General features: G+C 35.6%; 1 protein-coding gene across 1 annotated transcript; it reads right to left on the reverse strand.

Annotated features, from left to right (window-relative positions):
• Positions 1-928: 928 nt before the first annotated feature.
• On the reverse strand, positions 929-26,739 carry LOC121413732 (citramalyl-CoA lyase, mitochondrial-like). The gene is made up of 7 exons (XM_041606660.1): positions 26,291-26,739; positions 24,125-24,316; positions 23,429-23,624; positions 22,546-22,659; positions 21,674-21,727; positions 17,207-17,331; positions 929-1,476 (listed from the first exon to the last, which is right to left on the reverse strand). The coding sequence occupies exons 1-7, from the start codon at positions 26,570-26,572 to the stop codon at positions 1,375-1,377; spliced, it is 1,065 nt and encodes a 354-aa protein (XP_041462594.1). The 5' UTR covers positions 26,573-26,739; the 3' UTR covers positions 929-1,374.

The following is a 26,739-nucleotide window of genomic DNA, read 5'->3' on the forward strand; positions in this document are numbered from 1 at the left end:
TAACTGGCTCGTTCATATGACTATTTTGTTAAAAATAAGCGAAACTTTGAAATGTCATAACTTTCTTATTTTACATCCGATTTCGATGAAATTTTCAGCATTGTGCTTGTCTGATTTTTTTCTATTGATTCAAATCAACATTTTTCTGAGGTGGAATTGACCTTTTCTTTGAGAATGAATGCACACCCCTGGGCCATAAAACTTAGCAATTGATTGTGGGGCTGTGATACACAGTAATCAATGAAATTAATCACAGAAACCAGGCCCAAGATCAAACCCATAGGCCCGAATTCACAAAGGTGCTTTTGAAAACCCACGGTTGAGTCCATGGTTTATGCAGATTTCTTGTATAAATTGCACTTAATTTAGCGTGTATCGGGTGCTTGTATAAAACATGTCCAATGCCGATGCGCACATTTGTCACAGTGTGCCAAAGTGACGCCTGTTACCATGGTTAGATACGCTATTTTATTCATGAGTCCACTGTTTGAAGAGTGGACTCATGAATAAAAACAGTGGACTCCTGAATAGAATAGCGTTGATAACCATGGTAACAGGCGTCAATTTGGCGCACTGTGACAAATGCGCGCATCAGCATTGGACATGTTTTATACACGTGCCCGATACACGCTAAATTAAGCGTAATTTATACAGGAAATCTGCAAAAACCATGGACTCAACCGTGGGTTTTCAAAACTACCTTTGTGAATTCAGGCCTTAGATTTTTGTCACAGGGACCAGGTCAGCTGTAAGCATAGGTCTTTGAATATGAACACACCCACTTTTGCTTGTACAAAGTTGAACCATCCTGGCAAACTCCACAATATTACTGTTAAATGTCAACATCAGTCATATTTTCTTTCAATATGAATGTTGTCCTGGTCAGTTTGCTGATGGGCATTTCATCTCTTTCTGATTTTTTAAAAAATAAATTTCCTACTATTCAAGACTAAAAGCAAACATACTCTTAGAATGTGAATGCACCCACTTCTGCATGGACAATATACATTATGTCCACCTTGCGAAACTCCACATTTTTTTTCTTGTTACAGAACAATGTCAATCACATCGTCCTTACATGTGAACACACCCTGATCAGCTCATACACATGGAAAGGTTATATATCTGGGCTACATCCAATAGGTGTTAGTTGTTATTGCTTAAGACAACGTCGATCGCACTTGTCTTAGAATAAGAATGCACTCCAGTTATATCTTTCGCTTTGAACAGGACAGACATGTCAATAATCCTCACTTTGAGTATAAACACATCCTGGTCAGCTGTTACACGGGCAATCTTGATTTGTAAACTCCACAATAATGTTTCTTGTAAGACCATCAATCCTGACCATCAAAGAATGTGAACGCACCCTGGTCAGCTCGCCGATGGGTCATCTATCTTGGCCAGTTCCATGATGTTTTTTGCTTGTAACACAAGGGGCATGTCGATCATACTTCCTCTGAACATGAATGCTCCCTGGAAAAACAATAAAAAACAAACAAACTTGGTCAAATTATGCCATTTCAATAAATCGTTCCTAGGCAGTGTTGAATCAAGCCAATTATATTCGACAAGGTGGTTCGCGAACCACCAGTTTCGCCTGATATCGTGAATGAAGAAGAGTGTTAATCCAGAAGGAGCTAAATCCACTTATAGCCTTTTTTTAATCAAAGCTTTATAATTCACCACTTTCCCTTTTCCACTGCTGTTTTATTCTGATGTATATAATAGTGTTATCATCTTAAATTGATTAAATCATGTTTTCAAAAATCTAACATTTATCATTGATTTCTAAGAATTTTGAAAATGTCTAATTACATGGATTTAGCTCCTTTTGGAACAAAACCTTAGTAGAATGTCCATTTTTGCCAATTTAAACATGTTTAATATTGAAAATTGAACACAAAACACATAAATATTGCTAGGAGAGTACATTTCACATCTTTAACCCCATCACCCTCATGGACACACATGTGGTATTACCCAAGGATCATAGGTACCAAGTCTGAACACAATTGATGCAGAAATAGGGCAGTCAAACAAAAACTTTAACATTTTTGTAACAGACCATTACAGACCAACAGACCAATATACTAACAGGAAAATTGGCTACTAGGTCTCTGCCAAACTTCATTCAGGCAAAACAAAAATGATTGCTCCTAGGAAACCAAAAGAATTATATTGGATGGTTCAGAATGGAATACCAGAAATATTCCAAGAGTATTGGAAAATATTGGCCCTAATGAGTGAAATATTTCTGGTATTCCATGAAAAAAGCCATCTAATATAATTATTATCAGCTGTCCCACCCCCCCCCCCTCCAAAAAAAAAAGGAGGTAGAAATATGATTGAACAAGTCATATCACATATGGCATCAGCACTTCATAGGATCAAATTTGGTCGTTGACATGTGACATGCATGTAGTTGATTATGACGTCATTGAGCGTAGTTGTGCTCTATGCTGCACATCGCATTGCTTTCATTGTTGTACGCGTTGTATATTTCATGCATTCGCATACATGTGCGCATTAGACTGTTGAATACTGTCTCATATTGAACGGCAAATTTTGTACAAGAGCCTATGGGATATTCATCAGATTTTTAGGGATACGCTTTGATACTGCCCGGGCAATTGATGCAGACCAAAATAGGTGTTTTTAATGTATTGCTAAAACACTCTATGTATATGATAATAAAATATATGCCATTTCAATAATCAATGAATAGATCAGAAATCATTTGGAATAAAGCTGACTATAATTAACAAGTGGAATGCCTCTGGCCGTCTCACCTGCATCACGCGGTTCAATATAGCAGCAGTGCTGACTTTGAAAACTACTCTAACTCGCACAAGATGTTCAGTGATACATGGTTACTCTTATGTCCACTTTTTATGAACTAGACCAATAAACTTACAGAGATATGATGGTTATTCAACAAAAAACCCCAACATGGCCAAAGTTAATTGACCTTACATGACCTTTGACCTTGATCATGTGACCTGAAACTCGCACAGGATGTTCAGTAATACTTGATTAACCTTATGGCCAATTTTCATGAACTAGGTCCATGTACTTTCTAAGTTATGATATCATTTCAAAAACTTAACCTGAGGTTAAGATTTGATGATGACGCCGCCGCCGATAGGAATGTATATCCATAATTTCATTGATTTGACAGTTTGGTGTGTTCTCCTTTGTTTACAAAGGGCATTTTGCACACATCCTGTAGAAAAAATTATGACACTGATGGATTTCCATAGAGTTACGATTGATCGGATCAATCATAACTCTTTGTAAGACGGGCCCAAAACTCATATATTCAAATTAAGTAAAGTCAACAAATCAAAATAAAGAGAATGGAGGAGCCAACAAAAAGTGGAAGAGTATACTTCATAACAATAACCAATATGAGATAATGGATGGAGATGAATAAGCCAGTTCGTAGTTCCTTTCTGCGCATGATCAAAAGATTCTACGCATGATCAGAAGAAGGTCATTTGTACTAAAGTGACATGGTGCTTTAAAATCTAATGAGATAAGCACCAACTTTGATGTCTTGATTATTCATATATTCTTTTGAATTGTCGTTTTCATTTACATCCACAAAAAACAACAATGCTTCCACGAACGACTGGTATTTCAGTTTGTCAAGTACATTGTGCAACATGCTAAGATATGCATTCAAAGTAGGAATGCAACAAATACCTTCATTAAGTGTTCATTGGTGTGCTATTCTAGTCACCTGGTCTATTCAATTTCTTCATCCTGCTATGTAAGGCAAGCTTACGTAATATCTTGCTTTGAAATCTGCCTATCATGATGAAAGAAATGAAAGGTCATTTGACCAAAATTGCCCATGAAGTAACTACGAACTGGTCTATAAGATGTTGGGATGATTACATAATAAGAATGTTGAACAAAAAGAATCAGATGTAGGAATGTAATGAACGAACACATCTGAAGAGGAAAAGAATGACAAGAGAAGCAAGTTGAAAGTCAAAAGGAAATGGATGACAACAAAAGCATCAAAAAATGTAAAAAAAGCTGAACTAAATGCCAAAGCTAGAAGTACAAATAACTAAACTTGGGACTAAACTAGACACCAAATGTCAAAAAACAGTCTTACATGAATGAGCACACCTGAATAGGAAAGGAATGACCGACAAACAGGTTGAAAGTCAAATGGAAATGGTGACAACTGAAGCATCAAGAATGCAAACAAACCTGAACAAAATATCAAAGATAGAACTGTAAATAACTAAATGATTAAAGGAAACCAAATGTCAAAATAACAGTCCTACAATATTGTGCCTTAAATTCATAACAAGTGAAGACTTTCAAAAAACAACAACAGCCATCACGACAACAAAGAGTGTAGTCAAGGTCATCAATCCATACAATACAGGAAGGATGTAGCATTTCGTAAACAAGAAAAAGACTCTCTTTACTATACCCAAAAAGCGAAGCTTTTAGCTTTATTTTGTAATAGTAGGAACCAATTAGGGCTTCATACTCATTATGTTTCAAACTTACACCTTTTTCTGGTTTAGATACCTTACTAAATTTCAGGATATAGGGGAAGAAGAAAATGAGGGAAAATGCATAGAAAAAACTTAAATGGAAGAAGAAAAATAAACAAATGAAAAGTAAGAAATTAGAAAAATCAAAATGAAAAAGAACTGACTAGCATATCAATAATGTGTAGCTCATCCGTCATCTCATAATGAAATTTAACACAATTTTTAATTTCAGCCCAGTTGACACTGTAGTGAATTATATTGGTGACACAGATTGAGGAAACAGAATTGAAATTGATGAAGAAATGACATAAGCATTTTTGTGATTTATGAATAAATTTCATATAAATTAGCAAAAATATATTTTTAGTCAATATTTCAAAATTTTGTGTGAACTTTGGTAACCCTCATGTAGCTATACCAGATGGATGAAAAAAAAAATCAAAATTTGTCAACAAATAAAGAAGAAGCATTTTTTGTGATTATGAATAAAATTTGCACAAATTAGCATAATTTTCTAGCCAAAATTTCAAAATTCTGTATGGAAATTTGGTGACCATAATGTAGCTCTACCAGATGGATGAAAAAAAATCAAAATCAGTCAACAAGTAAAGAAGAAGAGGCATTTTCTGGGATTTATGAATAAATTTTGCATAAATTAGCATACACAATTTTCTACTTAAAATTATTTCAGTTCATTTCAATTTATTGATTTTCGCAGCATAAAAAAATGAAATGTACAGGAATGACAAATAATATCAGAGAATTTGGAAACTACAGATAAGTTTTGAAAATAATTCTGTGCAGAAGCTTGGTGAACCTCATGAAGTTCTACCTGACGTTAGAAAAAAAATCAAAATCGTTCAATAATTAAAGAAGGAGAAGTGAGAAATTTATGTGAATTTTTAAACATATGGATAAATCAGCATAGAAATGTTTCTAAATTCTATGGTGAATTTCATGAAGCTCCACTAGATGGAAGAAAAAAATCAAAATCGGTCAACAAATAAAAAAGCAGCATTTTTGTGAATTTTGAAAAATGCGCACAAATTGGCATATTAAATGAGTTTCAAAATTCTGAGTACAAGTTTTGAATCCCCCACCTATTGCTAGCACATAAAACAAAAAGAACCGAAATCAGACTTGAAATCACAAAGGAGAAGCATTTTGAAATTGTAGACAGACAACAGACGCCACGTCACGGCATAAGCTCATCTGAGCTAAAAAAAAGTAATTATAGAATGAGAATAAAATAAAGAAGACACAGATGGACGTATAGGACTTAAAGTACTCCTTTAGGACCCCCCCCCAAAAAAAAATAATATAGACACAAATACAAATCTCCCCTTATGAAACCTAAGATTCCCCCCCCCCCAATAAAAAAAAAAGAAAAAGGAAAGGAGCTCCAGAAATTCTGACATAAAGTGTGTTTGGTTAGAGCTAAGTACTGCTAGCTCGAGGCCAAAGAAGTAACCTTTTGAATTAACTTAGAGAGTTAATCTTCTTCTTAATCTCATAAGAGAGATGAGACTTAGAACTGAGATAAGAGTTCAGAAAGAATTAGGTTAAATTCTCTTGATACACTTTATATATATATTTTTTTCAAATGCAGACTAAGCACTTTGATTGAAGGTAATGTAGTGGACACACAGAAAAAAACCCAAACTTCACAGAAATACTGTTTGTGAATAAATCTTTGAGAGTCCAGTGGCCCGTAACACAAAGCTTTGCAATCATCATAGAAGAACATCTTTACAACTGATTGCATTGAACACAATAGGCGGTTTCAAACCGCCTCGATCACAAGAATCCCCGTTAAATTACGAGAACTTTTTAAGGCTAAAAAATACCCGTTAATTATTCCTGCATTCACACCGCCCCAAAACACATCCTTCGGGATAAGTTCCCGAAGTTACGAGCATGCGCAGTATGGTCTGATAAGCAGGAAAGGCGCGAGATTCAAAATCACTAGCCCAGCAGCCACCCACGCCGCCGCGCCCAACGACACGCTGGGCTAAAAGTTCCCGTAATTTGCTTTCACATCGCCAAAATACCTGCGACCTTGGAAAAATCCCCACGAAAGTTCTCGTAATTTCGCCAAGTACCCACTATTTAGCGGGTATTTTCTTTCGGGAAAATTACGCGTAGTTTGCTTTCACATTACCAAAATACTTGGTATTTTCTGATCGGGGTAAATTTTCCGATCAGAGAATACCTGGAACTGGCGAACTTCGAGGCGGTCTGAAACCACCTAATGTAGAATCAATCATGAAAATCATGCGTATGATCAATCGCTAATCTTTGTATAACAGGATCCTGGGCAGTGGCGGACCATGACCCAGAGGAGACAAAGCATTGGGGGGCACAGCATTGTCTCCTCCGGGTCATGGTCCGCTACTGATCCTGGGACTGTTTTATAATGTTGTTTATAAGTTACGCATGAATTTATTAACAACTGGGGCACGATCATGTTGTTACATATGATTCTAAACCACTTTAATTTGCATTAGTTGAAGATGAAATGTATTTTGCAAACTATATTTACTGCATTACAATACAAAATTTATTATTTTCTACAGGGGTGATTAAAAATATTTCTACCAGATTTTGCTAAAACAACAGGCAAAAATGTGAAGAAGATCAAGTTGTACCTATTAATTTGTAAAGCCAAGTTAATTAGTCAAGAGAACCTATACAGAACCTATATAGTTCTTTTTAAAAGAAAATTTATATTAAATTAAAATACATGGATTGGTGAAAAGTTTGAAAAAGAAAAATACAATTGGACAAGCAATACTAAATTTATTAATTTCACTAACTTATAAAATTTCTTTTTAAAAGAAAATTTATATTAAATTAAAATACATGGATTGGTGAAAAGTTTGAAAAAGAAAAATACAATTGGACAAGCAATACTAAATTTATCAATTTCACTAACTTATAAAATTTCTTTTTAAAAGAAAATTTATTAAATTAAAATACATGGATTGGTGAAAAGTTTGAAAAGAAAAATACAATTGGACAAGCAATACTAAATTTATTAATTTCACTAACTTATAAAATTTCTTTTTAAAAGAAAATTTATATTAAATTAAAATACATGGATTGGTGAAAAGTTTGAAAAAGAAAAATACAATTGGACAAGCAATACAAAATTTATCAATTTCACTAACTTCTAAATTTTTTTTAGTCATTACCGGTGTACCTATTTACAAATTGGCCACATATTTGATGTCATTGTAATGTAGGGTGGTAAAATGCCAATACGTCTATTACCAACTTGTCCATTCATCACACGGCAGCGGTGTCAACATCAAATCTTAACCGAATGTTAAGCTTTTGAAATGACAGCATAACTTAGAAAATATATAGACCTAGTTAATAAAACTTGGCCATAAGGTTAATCAAGTATTACTAAACACCCTGCCTGAGTTTCAGGTCACATGGCCAAGGTCAAAGGTCATTTAGGGTCAATGAACTTAAACCATGTTGGGGGAATCAACATCAAAATCTTAACCTAAGGTTAAGTTTTTGAAATTTCCTCATAACTTCAAAAGTATATGACCTAGTTCATGAAACTTGGCCATAAGGGTAATCAAGTATTACCTAACATCCAGCCTGAGTTTCAAGTCACGTGACCAAGGTCGAAGGTCATTTAGGGTCAATGAACTTTGGCCAAGTTGGGGGTATTTATTGAATTACCATCATAACTTTGAAAGTTTATGGATCTGATTCATAAAACTTCGATATAAGAGTAATCAAGTATCACTGAACATCCTGTGCGAGTAGGTCACATGGCAAAGGTCAATAAACTTGGACCATATTGGGGGTATTTGTTGAATTAGTTTTACCATCATAACTCTGAAAGTGTATTTTTCTAGTTCATAAGACTTGGACATAAGAGTTATCAAGTGTCACTGAACATCCTGTGTGAGTTTCAGGTCACATGATCAAAGTCAAAAGTCATTTTAAGGTCAATGAACTTCGGCCATGTGGGTGTATTTGTTGAATAACCATCATAACTCTGGAAGTGTATGGATCTAGTTCATAAAACTTTGACATAGGGGTAATCAAAGTATCACTGACAAGTCTTAGGTCACATGATCAAGGTCAAATATCATTTAGGGTCAACGAACATATTATTGTATCATTATATGAATGGTGTCTTTTGTGAATAATTATTTTATAGTAGTTTTCGAAGTCAGCACTGCTGCTACATTTAATCGTGTAATGCAAGTGAGACTGCCAGAGGTGCTCCACTTCTTTAAATAAATATACACAGCTAATTGGATTAGAGGTATAAGAAATATAGAGGGCCAATATTTACAGATCAATGATGAATATAACATCAAATTTACCAAAATATGAAAAAGTAACCCTGATATTGTTACTTGCACCACTGACTCTACACCAGATTGAGAAAATATGTTTCATATTGGGGTTTTTTTTAACGGGTGAATATATAGAAAGTGAACAGGAGTTATTACAACCTTATTAGTCTTGCATTCATAAACATATCCTACAAAAGGGCAATTCAAAATTACAGCAAAAAAGAAATCACTTAGCTGATTAAAGAGAAATTCCAGTAGTTGCAGTAAACACTGATTTCATGAGAAAGTCTGTAAAACCAGGCTTAATTGACAGTATATCATCGAGGATCTAGATCTGGTAAAGTTACATTAACTGAACTTTGTGAAATCTTGAAATCTACGCTGAAAAATGTTCACACAGAAGATCCCAAACACAGATAAGCGCACGTGGGACAATGTATAATTATTGCCCGACGCTCTACCCGAATCCTGTGCTTATTTGCTAATTTCTCAGCAATTACACAATTTCTTCCAGAATCCTTTGGCACATGCATTTTATTTATACAAACAGACACTTTGGTGGTCATTTCATTGGATTCTGTACGAACTCATTTTGATATCGTTACCAAAACTACATGTAGCATTTACCTTTAATCAGTGAAGGTTTTCTAATGGCTCACTTGTCAAAACTTGGAGGAAAAAAAAAGAACTGATACCTTCTCTATTCAACACCAATGTATGAGCTGGGTTGGGGTAGGAAAATTTATTTTCAAGGGCTATTTATTCACATTTAGGTAACTGCACAAATTTAGGGGCTATTTCTTTCATTTAAAGGGCTAATTTCTTGTGCAACAAGCAAATACATGAATGCTGTAGATGCATTTCTAATTCTACTGTATGTAGAATTTTGATTTTCTAAACTTTCTTTAATAACAATAATAATAATGTCATATTTCAACCAAGGTAGCCACTTCAGTTCCGGAAACTGTTCTCCCGACGGGCCCTGCTTAACATGATTACCATTTGTGGAAGATCTTTGTGAATTTAGGAAAGATGGTCACCAGATAGAAAGTATTCAAGTTTGGGACACTTAGGCCCAAATTCACAAAGGTGGTTTTGAAAACCCACGGTTGAGCCCACGGTTCATGCAGATTTCTTCTTGATTAAATTTAAGCGCAAATTGGTTGCGTGTATGAAACATGTCCAATCCTGATGCGCGCTATTGTCACAGTGCGCCAAATTGACGCCTGTTGCCATGGTTAGATACGCTATTTTATTCATGAGTCCACTGTTTGAAGAGTGGACTCATGAATAAAATAGCGTAGATAACCACAGCAACAGGCATCAATTTGGCTCAGTGTGACAAAAGCGCGCATCAGCGTTGGACATTTTTGATAAACGCGCCCGAAAGGCGCTAAATTAAGCGTAATTTATACAGGAAATCTGCATAAACCATGGATTCAACCGTGGGTTTTCAAAACCACCTATGTGAATTCGGGCCATAGGGTTGAATTGGGTTGCCATGATGGTGAAATTGCCCGCTACCCTCACTTTATTCTCACACTGGTCATGAGTGCGATCAGGTAAAACACAGTACTAAAACATACCTGAACAGTTTCTCCTTTGTCTCTTTTTACAAATTTAAATTGTTGTATTCTATAATCCCAGATTAGTATTTCACATCCCCACTCGTAATAACTTTGGGAGATCGTGCATTCGCCTGCACAACCCCAAAATTATGGAATGGCTTGCCATCCTCTCAGTAGAAACATTCAAACTTAGAGTTGAAACCTATCTTTTCCAATAATTTCCATAGGGGAAGGGGGGGGGGGTAAGGTGAGCCATTTTTCACATTTTAGAACTTATATGACTAATAATTTTGTAGAAATAGGTATCTTAGGAAATATTTTTACCTGTATGTGTAACTTTCTACCCCAACACTGAAAGTCACCTTTGAAAAAAAAGTCAAATGGCTCAACTTGCCCAATCTATGGGGTAAGTTGAGTCACAGAAATTATGTACAAAAGGTATGGGACAAGAACCAGCATGACAATTTTTTATTCAGTCTTTTCAATTGCTAATTCTCTATTAATACTTAACATCCTCTAAAAGTAAAACAACTTTCTTGTGAACTTGGCCCTTTCTGCCTGCATATCAATGGCTTTTTAGGTTTTTTTTTTCATACAGGCCTACATTACCATGGTTCAACTTGCCCCATGCTGGCTGGCTTAATATACCCCAGTCCGAATTTAATGTGATATTTTCACATCCACACATACACGTATCTGAAGGCCACCTCACACCTTACGACTGTTATCGATCCAATTTTGGAACAAATCGCATTTTGCTCATTTTCTGAAGATGTGAATGGAACACATCATTTTATTTGAGGTTAAAATTAATTGTAATGATATTATAACCATTTTGAAAGATTGCAAGTCCTTATTTTGGAGTAAAGTGCAAATTAGTTTCAAATCGTAGCCAATCGTACGACTGCTATGACGTCATCACGACTAGATATTACATTCGCTTTTATTCTAAGGATGATACCATAGTCACAAATTTGATCATAGGTATTCATACGATGATTTAGAAAATTACACAGTAAGATATTCAAAGTCTCAATAGCAGCATCAAATTCTACTACATTTTACTCTGAAATCGGGTCGCAGACCAGTCGTAAGGTGTGTGGTCGCCTAATTATGCATCCATCATGAAAGACTATGACAAGAATGAGGATCCATACCTAGACTAAAAAAAAAGAACTTTTTGTTTCAACGTTGAAAACAATATGGTGGGGTTAAGGGTTATGCAACGGGTCATCAATACATGACACCACCACAATGTCTGACTCATTCATTATTGGCCTGGGGGTGGTGGCTCAACTTACCCCGCCTTCCCCTACACTTTTTTTCCTTTCCCTTTCCTAAATTTGATTTTTCAAGCATTTCAGGAGCTCGAGCGCAGAAGAATACATGCACATAATTTCTGCGCTATACAAATAAGTATATTATTATGTATTATTAGTACCCCAAATGCAATGTGGATCAATATCAAAGTTTATTGGTAAGAGCATGGAGGTAGGAAAGAAATGGTTACAGCCACCTGGTAATTCTGTGTCTGGGGGAGAAAACCCGCCAAATTCCTGAAAATTAAAGAGCATACTCATCACTGTGCAACAATAAATTACTAAGCTTTGTATTGCAGAGCTGTACATATTTAGTTTGTGTAATGATTTGGAAAAAAAAAAGAGACAAGCAATGATGATGGGATTTCTTATGCCAACAAGACACAATAAAAAGAGTTCTGCATTAATGCATGGAGGATATTTCGATTACAGATCGAGCTTTAACGGTTCTTCATGGCTTGGTACACTTAGCTACCTGTCTGCTGTAAACAATGCTTCATATGGCAGAGCATAGCTATAGAGCTTATAACAATGAGAAATCTTATAACTATGGGCTGCTCTTAGTGCAAAGTTCAATTAGATTTAGCTAGGTATTGGAAGAAAAGTTATTTTTATTTTATTTCTGAGTTACATTCCCCCCCCCTGACGTATATGATATTGCAATTTCAAAAATGGTAATTACTCTCTGCTCCCCCCCTTTTTTTGGGGGGGGGGGGGGCAGGGAGAATACACCCTGCAAATTGCCCTTTATTTTAACTTTAAAGGTGGATAAATATTTGCATTTGTGAAACTGAGTGATTCATTCTCAGCGTTTTTAAGAGGGACACTTCATTTGTGTACATTAAGATGTTAAATTCTTTGAATACATACACTAGCCTTCATTCATATACAGAAGTCCAAATAGAATGAGAAATGATGAAAATAAATCAAACAAAAGGTTGATTGACGTAGGCAGCTCTTTGGCAGATTTTAAATCATGGCTGAAAATAGCCTATTCAAATCAAATAGCTATTTGACTTTTATAACTGTACTGATTTTTTAAAATTGCAAATGCATAAATCACACAAAAAGCTTTACAAGTTTACATAAGGTCTTTTACCTTGCATCATGGCCCAATATTGTACACATCAGAGCTGATGTATTTAATACTAGTATTCAATAGGCCATTGAGACAGTTAACCGTTTCATATGTTAATTTTTCACCGCAAAAGGTCAGCCAGCAAAAAAAAGCTCATAATTTATTTTGCTTACAGGATCAATGGGAGATAAGGGACGTTAAGGAATAGAAAAATTGGTCAAATATATTTACATGAAGCTACAAAAAAAAACAAAAAAACTTTTTAGTGCATTGGCGAATCAAGGGGGGGGGGGTACATTCGGCCTGTGCCCCCCCCCCCCTTGAGAGGCAAAATACAAATTTGTAATGTAAATTTACCATTCTATAACAAGTGTGCCCCCCACCCTTTGATAGATTTGATAGAAAGGAAATTTTTTTTGGTATAGTTGTCAAATTTTCCGTAGATGGAATGACTTTAAATTTTGGATAAAAACCTTCCTCTTTTTTTTGGCTTGTCAAAAAACCTGGATCTGCCCGTTTTAGTGTATAATGATGAGTAGAGGATGATTCAGATTTAAAACCTTTTAACAAGTGGAACGAACCCCTCTGGCAGTCTTGCCTGCATTATGCAATTTGTATAGCAGTAATGCTGACTTTGAAAACAGCTATTGAATAATTATTCACAAAAGAAAACATTCATATGATAATGAAATACATTGTACTATGTCCATTAGCTCAAAATGGCCTTTGACCATGATCATGTGACCAAAGATGTGTGTCTTTTTTTCTTTATTCTCATCATACATTGTAAAGAATTTCTTCTTTCTTTCTCTTTTCCTAATATCTTTTTCTTTCTTTCTTTCTTTCTTTCTTTCTTTCTTTTCCTTTTCTTTCTCTTTCTACAGGTCTTTCTTTTCAATTTTTGAGTGATTTTTTTCTCTTTCTTTATTTTGTATTAACTTCATTTCCTCCTTTCTTTCTTTCTTTCTTGGTCATGAGTCCACCTTGGGGTGGGATGGAGAGGTGATGTCAAATAATTCTAATTCCTTTTGAGGTGAGAATACATAGATTTATGCTATATGAATAAATCTACGTTTTTAAAGAAAATTATCTCTCTCTCTTTTTTTTTTTGGGGGGGTCTAACTTCTGAAATATTTGCAGAGCGTAGTCATTTATTACAAACTGTCTTTTAATAGTTCCTACATCTTAGAACGTTCATTGGCAATTTTGGTGGAATTCCCCTTAGCTTGGCGCTATTGTATCTCCAAAATGATATTTCCGGACCCCCAAATTGTTTCATTAATTTCAATGAATGCAATACAATGGCAAGATACAACATCGCTGAAGTATAGTATATCCTCTCAGACAGACAGATAAATGCCTCCAGCAATAATCATCAGTATGAGTGTCTAGTCGAAATTTATTTTCTTTCATTTTTCTTTACTTTGAAGCACAAATGAACTTTTCAATATTACGACATAATAATGGAAATATAGGTTGATTCATCGGCATGTATTATGTTTTACACATTATTTTTGCTTCATCCGAAAATGAAAAAAAGTACTTTCTTCAACATATTTTACTATTCTGCTTCGCTATCTATACTCATTCTCTTTCTTTCTTTCTCTCCCTCCCTTCCTTCCTTCCTTCCTTCCTTCTCTCTCTCTCTCTCTCTCTCTCTTCTTTCTTTCTTTCCCTCCCTTCTTTCTTTCTTTCTTTCTTTCTTTCTTCCTTTCTTCCTTTTCTTTCACCTATTTTTTTTATTTTGTTTTTTATTTCTCTCCCTCTCTCGTCATTGCCCCCCCTCCGATTTCTATCTCTTTCTAATTGTCTCAATTGTTATTGGTAATTGTGAATAACCTCAATAAGCCTCTGTGGCTTTTGGTATTCCCCATATTCAGGGAGGTAGGTTTAACAATCACCCATCCGTAGTTTATAAGCGGATCACAAACATATTAAACAAATCACACAAGTTGCTTTTTATTTGATTTCAATCAAGTTTTCATTATCTACATGTACATCTGGGGCCCATTTCATAAAGGACTTGATACTGTTGTAACTTTGCCATAATGGCAACTACCATGGTAACAGGGCTTGGCAGCCAATCAGAATCAAGGATACTATAATGGTAGTTGCCATAATGGCAAAGTTACATAATGGTAACTACCATGGTAACAGGGCTTGGCAGCCAATCAGAATCAAGGATACTATAATGGTAGTTGCCATAATGGCAAAGTTACAACAGTATCAAGTCCTTTATGAAATGGGCCCCAGATGTACATTATGTAGATAATGAAAACTTGATTGAAATCCAATAAAAAGCAACTACCATGGTAACAGGGCTTGGCAGCCAATCAGAATCAAGGATACTATGGTAGTTGCCATAATGGCAAAGTTACAACAGTTGTAAGTCCTTTATGCAACAGGCCCCAGGTTATCTCAGAATGGACTTCCCCTTTAAAAATGTGACTCTTTGGTTTCTTAATGCTGGTAATGTCAATTTGTTACACCGTACAAATAAATGTTCACATTCCTAGAAAGAATGATTTATTAGGGAGGCAAAGGTTCAAAGGTCAATCCAAAGAATCTATATACACTGCTGAAGAGAAAGCAGGGTAGCTTTAAAAATGAAAATTCTTGATTTTTTTCTTTTATTTCCTTAAAAGTTAGTCCTTCCTCATGAGACTGTTCTGTTCAATCAGTTAAGCAAATACATGTTACACACAACATGCCCTCGACCTCAATGCCTGAAATAAAAAAAAGCCACACAATGTACCAATCTCGTCATATTGGTGATGGCACAGGCAATTTTTTTTTTCAGGGGCTAATACCTTTCACAATTTACTGTCTAAATCTGCAACAATGGATAAGCTTTAATATTGCAATGAATGGGGATTTCCCGAGGGCCGTTTCATAATGCTGTTCCTAAGTTACATGTAAGAGCGACTTTAAGAACGACTGGTGATCCTTTCTTCACGCCAAACCATCGTCCATGAACAGTTTCGTATATACCATTTACCACAAGAAATGATCACAAGTCGCGCCAAACCATCGCCAATGAACATTTTCGTATATACCCTTTATCACAAGAAAGGATCACCAGTCATTCTTAAAGTCGCTCTTAACTTACGAACAGTTTTATGAAACATCCACTAGGGCTCTTAAGCATTTCGGGGCTAAATCGCCACCTAGCCCCCCTGTAATATATTCCTTGATGGCGTACAGAGGGTATGTCACAATCATTGTGGAGGATAAAGATAGGGGATAAAAATAAAATTTAAACCAATAGATAGTAGCTCCACTATATGAAGACATCAATTGAAGAATGGGATAATGAACTTTCCATCCCTCTTTGGGCAAGGTAGAGATGGGGGAGGGGGAAGGGGGCATCCCCAACAATAATGAATGTTGAGATCAATAATAACATGGACATTCTCCATTGGTAATGAAGCCAAGATCTGCGATGTCACACTAACTTCCCCATCACTGTTGTACAATTTTATTTATCTTCTCTATCTTCTCTTTTATCGAGTAAATCACAAGATCAAATAGAGGACAGGTTTTACAACATAACGCTGATGAATAAGAATAAGAAAAAAGAGATATTTTGGGGGTATATTTTCAATGTCTAAAAGGAAAGTTGTTCTTGTTTGTGCGTCACATCAAACTTCTTGTTCACATTGTCAATGGGAAGATCTCCACAGCACGAAAAAAGAAAAAAGAGTGTGCTTCTAGAGTTTACCTGTAAATAAGGCTCTACTTCGCCAAACTTGATCTTTATTTCTTTTTATCTCAGAATGCTTTGTCTACAAGAGTGTTTTATAAAATTCTTCTTAAAATCTCAATTCTAATTTATTCATAAAATCCAAAGTTTGCTCACTATCATTTTCCTATGTATTTTATTGTTTTTTAACTTTCTTATGAATTTCTTGTTTTTCGACTTTTGTTTTTATTGTTTCTTTTTAATGGATATTGTCGGGGACATTATTTTGACCATAAACACAATGAAATTAATTGAGTTTAATCAGTAAAAGGGGAAATAAATGATACATTTTTGAATCTTGACTGAAAACACACTATGCATTGGATTTGCACACGAAATCACGTTTTTGATTAACTTTGGGTCTACATGCACTTACGAAATGTTGCCTAATTTCAGGACCGTGTACCCGGGGGTTGCAATTTTGGTTTCAAAAGTTGCGCAAAACTTAAAAGTAAAGTCAGCGGGCGACACGGTCAAAAAAATTTGTGCAGCGGATTTATTACGAAAAATGTTGAGGGGGCGGGGGCTGAATCAGCGCCTCCCAAGTCTTAGGAAGCATGTTATAAAGAGAGCACTTGGAAATACCAGTAGCTGGATAGGGTATAACTTTGACCAATCGATGAAATGAATGTAGGAGTATTAACATACCTGACCAGTTTCTTGATGTTGTTGAAATCCAGCTAAGAGTTGTGTTGCCCACTCTACACGGTCAGGGCTGGGACTGAAGGATTGTTGGACTATAGGTACTTGACTAGGATGAATGACCTGTTTACCTGTAAAGAAAAAATATAGTAATAACATCAGCAATAATCAATGATGATGATGACAGACCTGCCAAGCTCTGCGAATGAAAAATTGTATTCAGTGTTAAACAAATGTATTTTCCCCCAAAAAAACTTTATATCATAATAAAATGCACACTGCTATGCAGATAGCAGGCCTGCCAACATTTGAAAATAATAAAAAGGAGTTCCAATCGTAGTGCACACTTATCGTGGCACTCAAGCTGCATGCAAGCTATAATGTGCACTGCTCTTGCAGATGTAAAAAAAAGAAAACATTGAAATGTGTATATTTCACCCTGGTTTTAACAAAATGATAAAAGAAAAAACAAGTTACCTAATATTACATTCATCCAATATAGAGATGATTTTTCTATATAAACTACGATTTTGTACAATTTTTTGTTTACAAAATCATATTTTTTAAAGAAAAAAACGCATTGTTGTATGATGCTTGCAAAAACGTACTAAATATGCCAAAAACGCACTGGTTGGCATTTCTGCATCATGTGCTACTACCCAAATTACATGTGAAAGTTAAACCCTCATGTATTATACACACAAGTGACATACACCGTTACAGGACCACATAAATCTGTGCAGATTTTCCACACAGGTGAAATTTGAAGAAGTCAATAACACATGTTTCGTATAATCAGGCTACTTTGTCTTTAGACCATTATTCAAATTTCTCAGGGTTGACTTAATATGAAGACAGTATAAGATACCTGCAGTAGATGATCCAGGTGGGTGTTTCATAAAGCCGTTCGTAAGTTAAGAGCAACTTTTATTCTTATTGCAGAGTTGAACGTGTTCATGTTTTTCACCCTTCTTCGTCTTCTTCAATTGTATTTATTACTTTTACTTTGGAATGCTGTTGAACTTGAAGAATGAATGTTGAACAAATGACTGTTTGATTGTCCTGGCTTGTGAGAGTACTACTGCAGTTCAAACGCATTGTAGCCCATATACTACGTCTGCTATCTTATTTCAACTACATGTCATCAACCTGGAACTTAGACCCCAAACTATAAGGAAATTTGCAATAACGAGTTTGGTCTAAGTAACAGTCATTTAGTGTTTTGATGACGACAAAACGCCTTACAAACAATGCATTGGTGAATCTATAGCAAATGCTAATCTCCCACTGTTATTTTTAGGTAGATCTAGATATCTATACTCTAGTCTTTTTTTATGAAACAGATTTTTATACTCTTCAGTACTTTGATTGTTTGATGTTTTTTAAAGAGTAGGAGCCCTACTACATATTTTTGAGGTGACTTTTTGTGCAGTCTGTAGAGGTCTGGTAAATTTTGTGCAATATTACAGCAACTCGACTCGATACAAACTTTAACTCAAAATTCAAGTTACCCCTGGATAAATATTATTGTTTTCATTTGCTCATTATAATGACGCTTATCAATGGATAGAATCTGCACCGTTTGCCATAGAGTAGGGACCAAGACTAGGATATGGATAAATTGTAGTGGATGCCGAAAATGGAATCACACGAGTTGTCTAAACATTAATACTCATGAATATAAATCGATACTATCCGAGAATAACTGGATATGTCCAGAATGTGTATCACCTTGCACTATATGTAACAAGCATATTAGATACGGTCAAAAGGCACTAGAATGTGACCTTTTTATTAGATAGACTCACATTGATTGTTGTGATGTCACTGAATCCGACTATGACAAGTATGTAACAATAGATAACTTTGAATGGGTGTGTCCAGAGTGTGAAGTTTTTAACTTCACAGACTCTTTTTTTTGACAATAGCTCAATTCAACAGCAACGTCTGATGATAGTTTATTTATTTATTCATTTATTTATTTATTTATTCATTTATTTAATTTATTTTTATCTATTTATTTATTGTTTCATGTGTGTTCACATCATCCACAATCTCATATATGAAAATACAGTGATACATGATTATTACATAAAGACAATACTACGTAAAGAAAATATTACATAATCTCTCATTACCAGAGCACACAAAGGTCTTGCAACATAAGCTTGAAGCTTGAGTCATTACAAAACCATTATTTTACACTAACCCCCCAAAAAACTGATGAAAGGGTATATATGTATACAGGTACATGTGTATACAATATTTACATAGAAGTATACAGAGAAGGTGAAACAAGAATAGAAAGTTCAAACAATAGTATGAGTGAAACCAAGTCTTATTATACAAAGAAGTTATCGACTAATAAACTGCATTGCCTCTGTATAAATTTTCAAAGTATCAAGAATAAAAAAGCAGAATGGGAAACACTGATACATATGTACCAGCCAGATGTTGTGTTTGGTACTGAAACATGGCCGAGTCCCTCAGTGTTAGATGCTGTATTCTTGCCTAGTGGTTATACAGTGCATAGAAAGGACAGAGAAAGCGATGCCCATGGTGGCATTTTCCTCATGAATTGTGAGAAGACCTGACATAGAGAAAGGATCAGAAATTATATGGTGTCAACTTAACCTAACACATAGAAGACCAATTTTATTGGCTATATCAATGATCTACCTGATGGCCTCCTGTCAACGACAAGGCTGTTCGCCGATGATTGCATCATTTACACTTTAGGCAAAAATTTTAATGACATTCAATTCCTCCAAGACGATCTGTCAAAACTAGAAGAGTAGCAGAATAAATGGGCCATGTCCTTCAATCCAGCCAAATGTGTCATCATGAAAATACCATCCAAGGCAGTACAGATTCCTGCAGAAAGAGATTACACCTTCTGTGGCCCAAAACTACAAGAAGTGTCTACATGCTCTTGGTGTTGAAATGGATAACAGGATGCGCTGGGACGCCCAGATCAACAAAGTCTGATCCAAAGCTTCCAGAGTACTCAGTTTCCTGAGAAGGAACTTCTGGTCTGCTCCTAAGGAAATAAAACAACTTTCCTACCAAACATTGGTGAGACCAATCCTGGAATACGCCTCCCCTGCATGGATCCCCATTATAAGAAGGATACCCAGAAGATAGAAGCCATTCAGAGAAAGGCAGCTCGTTTCTGTATGGGGAACTATAGACGAACCAGCAGTGTCACAACCATTTTACAGGCCTTAGAATGGGACTCATTGGAAGACAGACGGAAACACAGTAGACTGAGCCTAATGTTCCAAATAATAAAAGGTCTTGTTGCCATCAACCCCAAAAACTTCATCCAACAAACCTCCAGGTAGACTAGAGGAAATAGTATCAAGCTCCGGCGTCTACTAGTCAAAAGGGACACAACATTGATAAACTCATTGGACTCTTTCAAATCCAAACTCACTCAAAAACCTAGTAAGTGAGTGACCTGCTTAATTGGTGATCTCACACACATCAATAAAGTTGGCGGAGTACAGTAAGTCTGCATATGCCGACTTAACCCAAGACAAGACAAGACTGGTGATTCTTTGAGGTAAATGGTATATTCATTGGTGATGGTTTAGCGCGTAAGAAATGATCACCAGTCATTCATAAAGTCGCTCTTAACTTACGAACAGCTCTATGAAACGGCCTCAAGGGCTCAGATCATGTGGGTTAGTGCTTGGTAGGGATTCTGTATAAAAACTTTAAAATGACCATCTGATCGTGACAATTTGCAAGGTCGCCCCCCCCACTTTTACAAACATTCTGCTGCCCCTGCTTGGTAAATCTGAAAACAAAAACAGAATTTGTCATGAGAGACAATTTTGTTTTAAATGTGATAATCTAAAACAATGATTACCATAATCAATCTTGGCGTCACTTCATTCTGTGAGCATTTTTTTTTTATTCATGATTTTCATTACAGATCGAGCATAGCGATCTTAAAACAAATAAGAGTAATGGCGAAAATTTGTTAACAAATTATTTAATTAATTTCCTACTATTAAAGCCTCTTTATTTACTATCTATTTCCATGGCGGACAGTATTTGCACATTAATGAGTCAGAAAAAAGAGGATCGAGGGTATTTGAATTCCAGTTCATCATGGCTTAGCCATGAACCAGAATAGCCTGGTGGTTAAGTCGCTGCCCGGAAAGCAGTAGATTGCAGGTTCGAATTCCACAGGTTCCAATTCTTTCATTACAGATCAAGCATAGCGATCTTAAACAAATAGGAGTAATGCCAATAATTTGTTAACAAATCATTGATTATCTTCATTTCAATTTTCAAAATCAAAATGAATGTAATAGACACTGAGGCTCATAACACAAATATTAGCAATTGATTGCAAAGCTGATTTGTACAATTGATTATGCACAACTTTCAATGCAATCAATTGCCAAACTCAGTCCTAAAATTGAAGCTTGTGTGAAAGAGTTGTGTACAGAATGAACTTACCAGTGAAGCCCATCATTGCACCTTCTTTTGAATACTTTTGTAGACCATCTTGATCTGAAAAACAAATGAAAACAGTAAAAATATTTTTTGAGAATTGTAATATCAGACAACAAAAAGCCCAACTAACCCTGGACAAAACAAAATTATACTATAATACGAAATAGAAGAGCGTATACTATATATATATCAATGCAAATACTTTTACGAATTTCAATTGGAATTGAATTCAAAATGACAGGACCTTGATAAGCCCCTAATTATTCTTTTCGGTACAGCAAAATACCCTCTGAGAATATGTAATTACAATATTGATAAGAATTTACAAATGTATATGGTGCCATCAATCTATATCACGATAATCTGTTCTGTGGCACACTGTAATTACATCAGATAATTATAATAATAATAAGCCACACTTATACAGCGTTTAATACAAATGTTTCTTAGCGCTGCATACTATTACCCACAGCTACCCTGATCAGGGGCTCGAGCATTCAAGGGATTCCTTCAAACCGGGTACCCATGTACAACACCTGGGCGAAGAGTGGCAAATGTAGATAACACCTTGCCAAAGGATGCGAGTGCTGCAGTGGAATTTGAACCCCCGACCTTGTGGTTCAAAGTCATGAGACTTATCCACAAAGCCACAACATTTCTATTATATCAGATTTAGCTCAAGCTGCTTTTTCCAGTGCTTGATTAATTCTAAGGAACTTATTATGCTGGGTACCCATTCACCCCCCTGGGTTGAGTGCAGTGCAACATGGGTAAACTTATTACTGAAGGAAAACATGCAATGGCTGGGATTTGAACCCTCAAACTGAAGGACAGGAGTCTGAACCACTAGACCATGATTTGCTCAGTAACTATACCTTTAACATCAATGTGTACCATATCAATCGCCTGAAGTCCAAAAGCCTTTGCTACAGACACCACCTTCTGTCTTGCATACAGGAGTTCTTTGCCATCTGGAGTCCGAGTTGCTCCTACAAAAAAAAAGAAAAGAAAGGAAAATAGGCCAATTCAGGGTTAGCTCATGATTTTCTCAAATGCATTGAACATTCCCATGAAGCACTAATACTTTTAAATGAAAATCAACCAATGGATGGCAAAGTTACCATAACAGTAATTTTTATGCAATGCAGCCCAGGGCTTATATCAATCCAAGGTCACTGGCTACCCTGTTGACTGGCATTAATGTCTCTCTCATTGGCCTTGGAGAATTGCTGTGCCACTTATCACTTTTATTCAATTGTCACGTAATATTCAAATGCGACTTGTCAAAAAGTGTCACCTTGAATGTAGAAAATCAAGGCCTACCAAATCAAGGTACAAAACAAATTCCTCATTTCCCCTTTCCCCAAAATTTTGATAGACAGTCTTTTAAGATTGATGGCCAGAAAATATTCCTTTTTTGTAAGTGGGCTATTGTCAATATTTTTTCATTAAAAGTACACTTTCACCTATCACAGAAGTAAGTTTATAAGAACATTTTCTACACAAAGTCTTTGGAGTAGAAATTTCCATGACATGCCATATTGAGTATATTCTTATACTAAGTGATCATCAGATGCAAATACCACACTGTCCAAAGACAAAGGTTCTGAGTCAAAACGTTCCAATTCAAACATGTCTGAGGATTATTGTTGATACTTTCATTCATTCCACTTCCCTTACCATCAAATTTCAAAATATTTTTTTGGTAAAACTTTCCACAACAAGCAGTCCTAACAATACTCTTGAGTACACTCTCACCAATATTAGCGCAGTAATCATCGGATCCGAACACCACACCATCCAAAGAGAATGGCTCAGAGTCAAACAGTTCTAAGGCCTCACTGATGATCTCAGGTAGTCTCAACAATGCTATAGCACTCTCTGCATAGATGATGATCTTAATAGGTGTAGTCACGTCTCTGTCTCTCAGGTTTGACTTCAGTTGTCTCACCAGCTGCAGTAACAAAGAGAAAGGTGTTCAAAGTAAGCTTCAGGATTTAGAAGCTAAATCCAATATTTTACAAGTAATCAATAGAGGTCTATGTTACCATATCGTCATAGATCTTGAGGATCCCCAAGTCGGCATAATTATATGGGGCATACCTCTTATTACTGGAGAGCCATTCATCAACAGAATGCTATGGTTACTTTGATTGAATTACTGAGCCATTTCTACTAGGATAATTCAGCACACTAACAATTTCGTCTGATTCTGTTCTAAATTCATTTTAAGATTTTTACAACTGAGAAAATTATATTTGAATTTTATTAAGAGGGACAGTTGAAAAAGTGGAAACAACAACAGCTATTATCCCCATTTTTGCAAATTAGTACACAGCATGAATACAATATCAGCAATAATAATAATAATAATTTTATTATCCCCCCAAAAAACTCTTTGAGTTTTCTCGTTTCTAAGCTTCATTTTTATAAACAGATTCAATATTTACGCACCCAATAGATATGTTCTACCGAATCCACTTTGGGAAAGAAGATGGTATCTGGTAGTCTTTGAGCCTTGAGGATTGTTGTCAGGTCATCTTCTGCAAATCCACTTTCCATGGAGTTGATCCTTACTGCGACGTCAGTGACAAGTGATAGCTCCAAGGAATCCAGCATCCGGCAAACAGTCTCTCGAGCTTCAGCCTTGATTATAAAAGTATAAATAAAAGATTATGAATAAAAAGATTATCTTATCAATAATACAGTTCAACCTTGCTAATAATCCAGTGGCCATTTCTTGAAGCCATTTGTCACGTTACATATGACTTTATAAATGGCTGAGTATGGAGCATTAAATAGGATGTCAAAAATGTCTGACAGCATGTTTTTTTTAACTATTTTCCTAATAAGCTTGACCAAGTTTGTTATAAAAAATGCAATCGCATTGTTTCATTACAAAATTCAACTTGAATTACAATAAAATATATTGAGAAATCTTGCCTTACATATACTCCAATTGTTTATATTGATCAATAACTTTGTTAGTACAGTGTAGTTAAATATTTTCATACTTTTTTGTTCAAGTGCTTCCCCCCCTAGTCTGGATATGGACTGGAGGCAGTCAGGGGCCCGTTTCTCAACACCATCATAAGTCTAACTTCTTGACTAAATCGGAGATAGTGAGCTACTTGTCTGCTTACCGTTTCACGAAGCCCTCTTTACCAAGATCGGGTACAACCATTCCACTAAATATTTATGACACCTCCTAACCTGTCATAACTTCTTTCTTAATGACGTAGTGGCATCGTGTGGGTAGACTATGACATGCAAAAGTGCCTAGAAATTTTGAAATTATAATCTTACGTAATCAATCTAGAGGTTGAAATTACATCACAAAACAAGTGGGTTAATGCATTCAATGATAATTGCAATACAAAGAAACTATAGAAACTGTTGGTAAAACACCACAAAACCATTCACTTTGAAATAGTGAAATGATTTAATCGATAAAGATTCTACCACGTCAGGCCATCCATAACTGAACTCGTACTTGTTGTTTTTAGACCCTTATTAACAGTTGGATAAATTCTATCTCTAATTTATGCATATAATTTGTCAAAAAAATTGTATGTTTTGGTATCATTGATTAAAAATCTTTTGTCAAACTATATTTTGATGACGTTTGGAATTGTAAAAGACTGTATAATTATCAACGTTTTACAAAGAAAACCGTTATGGTTTACTTTTGTAAACTATTAAAATTGGATATCCCGGGGTACCCATCTCAACGTCCACAAGTGATTTTTTAATCATGAAATGAATTATTCATAATTTAATTTTCTCTGCAATTGAATGCTCCAGTCTTCATGGTCTAAGTATGTATGATGCATAATTCACCTGTGCTATTATTTTGAAAAGATCTATTTCCCAAATCATCACAATATTTGCAATTTCATCATAATTTTTCTTTTTGAAAATTATGCTATTTTGTGACTAAGGCTACGTCTCGTCTGCTCCTTTTACCGATAGTATCGATATCAAGGTATTCTAGTTAGGAAGCCTTTCGAGAAACAGGTTTAGTAAGATTGGAATGAACTCCGTGGATGATGGATAAAGATATGACTAACTTGTCCGTGTTGAGAAACGGGACCCAGAAGTCTGGCTGACAATGACAGGTTGAGACTGAATATTTCGTTGAATAACAACAACAAATTATTGTATAGGCCTATATAAGGACTATTGATATTGATAATGTAATCGTTTTAGGATCGGTGCAATAAAAATGGAGCTCTTCTCTGTAGAATATTTGACCATCTATTCTGTGCAGATTTTGGCTGATTAACCAATTTAACATGAGCTTGTGATGTCATGGATGTGTTCTCAATACCTGTCTGATATTCGACTACTCATTCCTGTTTGTAATTGTATTTGGATCCCCCTTCAATTGGGTAAAATAAAATTGGTAAATATATAAGTAAAAGTATGAAAAATCCTCTTGGCTTAAATTATCTTGTTCCACTGATGTCATTGTCAATGAATAAAATTTAAATAACTTCAGTTTTTAGACCATTGAATTCAAAATCAATGACAATGTACCGGTATGTTTTTGTTAATCTTCTTATCACGTTTATGGCTGGCTTTTTTCATTGTTTTTATTTTAAGACAATTAAGTTTTACCTTTTTGTTGATTGCAACCCCATCTTCACATTCCATAACAGCACAGTCGACTTTAAGATCAGTCAATTTATTCAACATCTTCTCACTATGACCTGGCACATACAACACAGCTCTCCGTGGTGTTCCGCTGCCCTCAATATCAACAGCACCGGTTGTTAATGTTGAGCACGGTCGCTTGAAGGCAACCAAGCGGTTCTTCACCGCCTTCTCCACCGGAGATCTCCCGACGTCGGACAAGTGCCGCCCCGTACATCTCAACAAATTTCGGGCGGTCCGCAACATGATTAATACTTGAATCCCGATAGTCTAAATTCCTAAAATTCGATATAGCCTAGTTCCATATGACAGAAAGTCACTCATTAATCGTTCTTGTGATTTAGGCTAAGCTGAATGGAATTAAAGAATAAATAAATACGGTCCGTCGGCAGATCGAATTGGCTCAACCCAAA

Source organism: Lytechinus variegatus, chromosome 4 (genome assembly GCF_018143015.1).
Source record: "Lytechinus variegatus isolate NC3 chromosome 4, Lvar_3.0, whole genome shotgun sequence".
NCBI lineage: Eukaryota > Metazoa > Echinodermata > Echinoidea > Temnopleuroida > Toxopneustidae > Lytechinus > Lytechinus variegatus.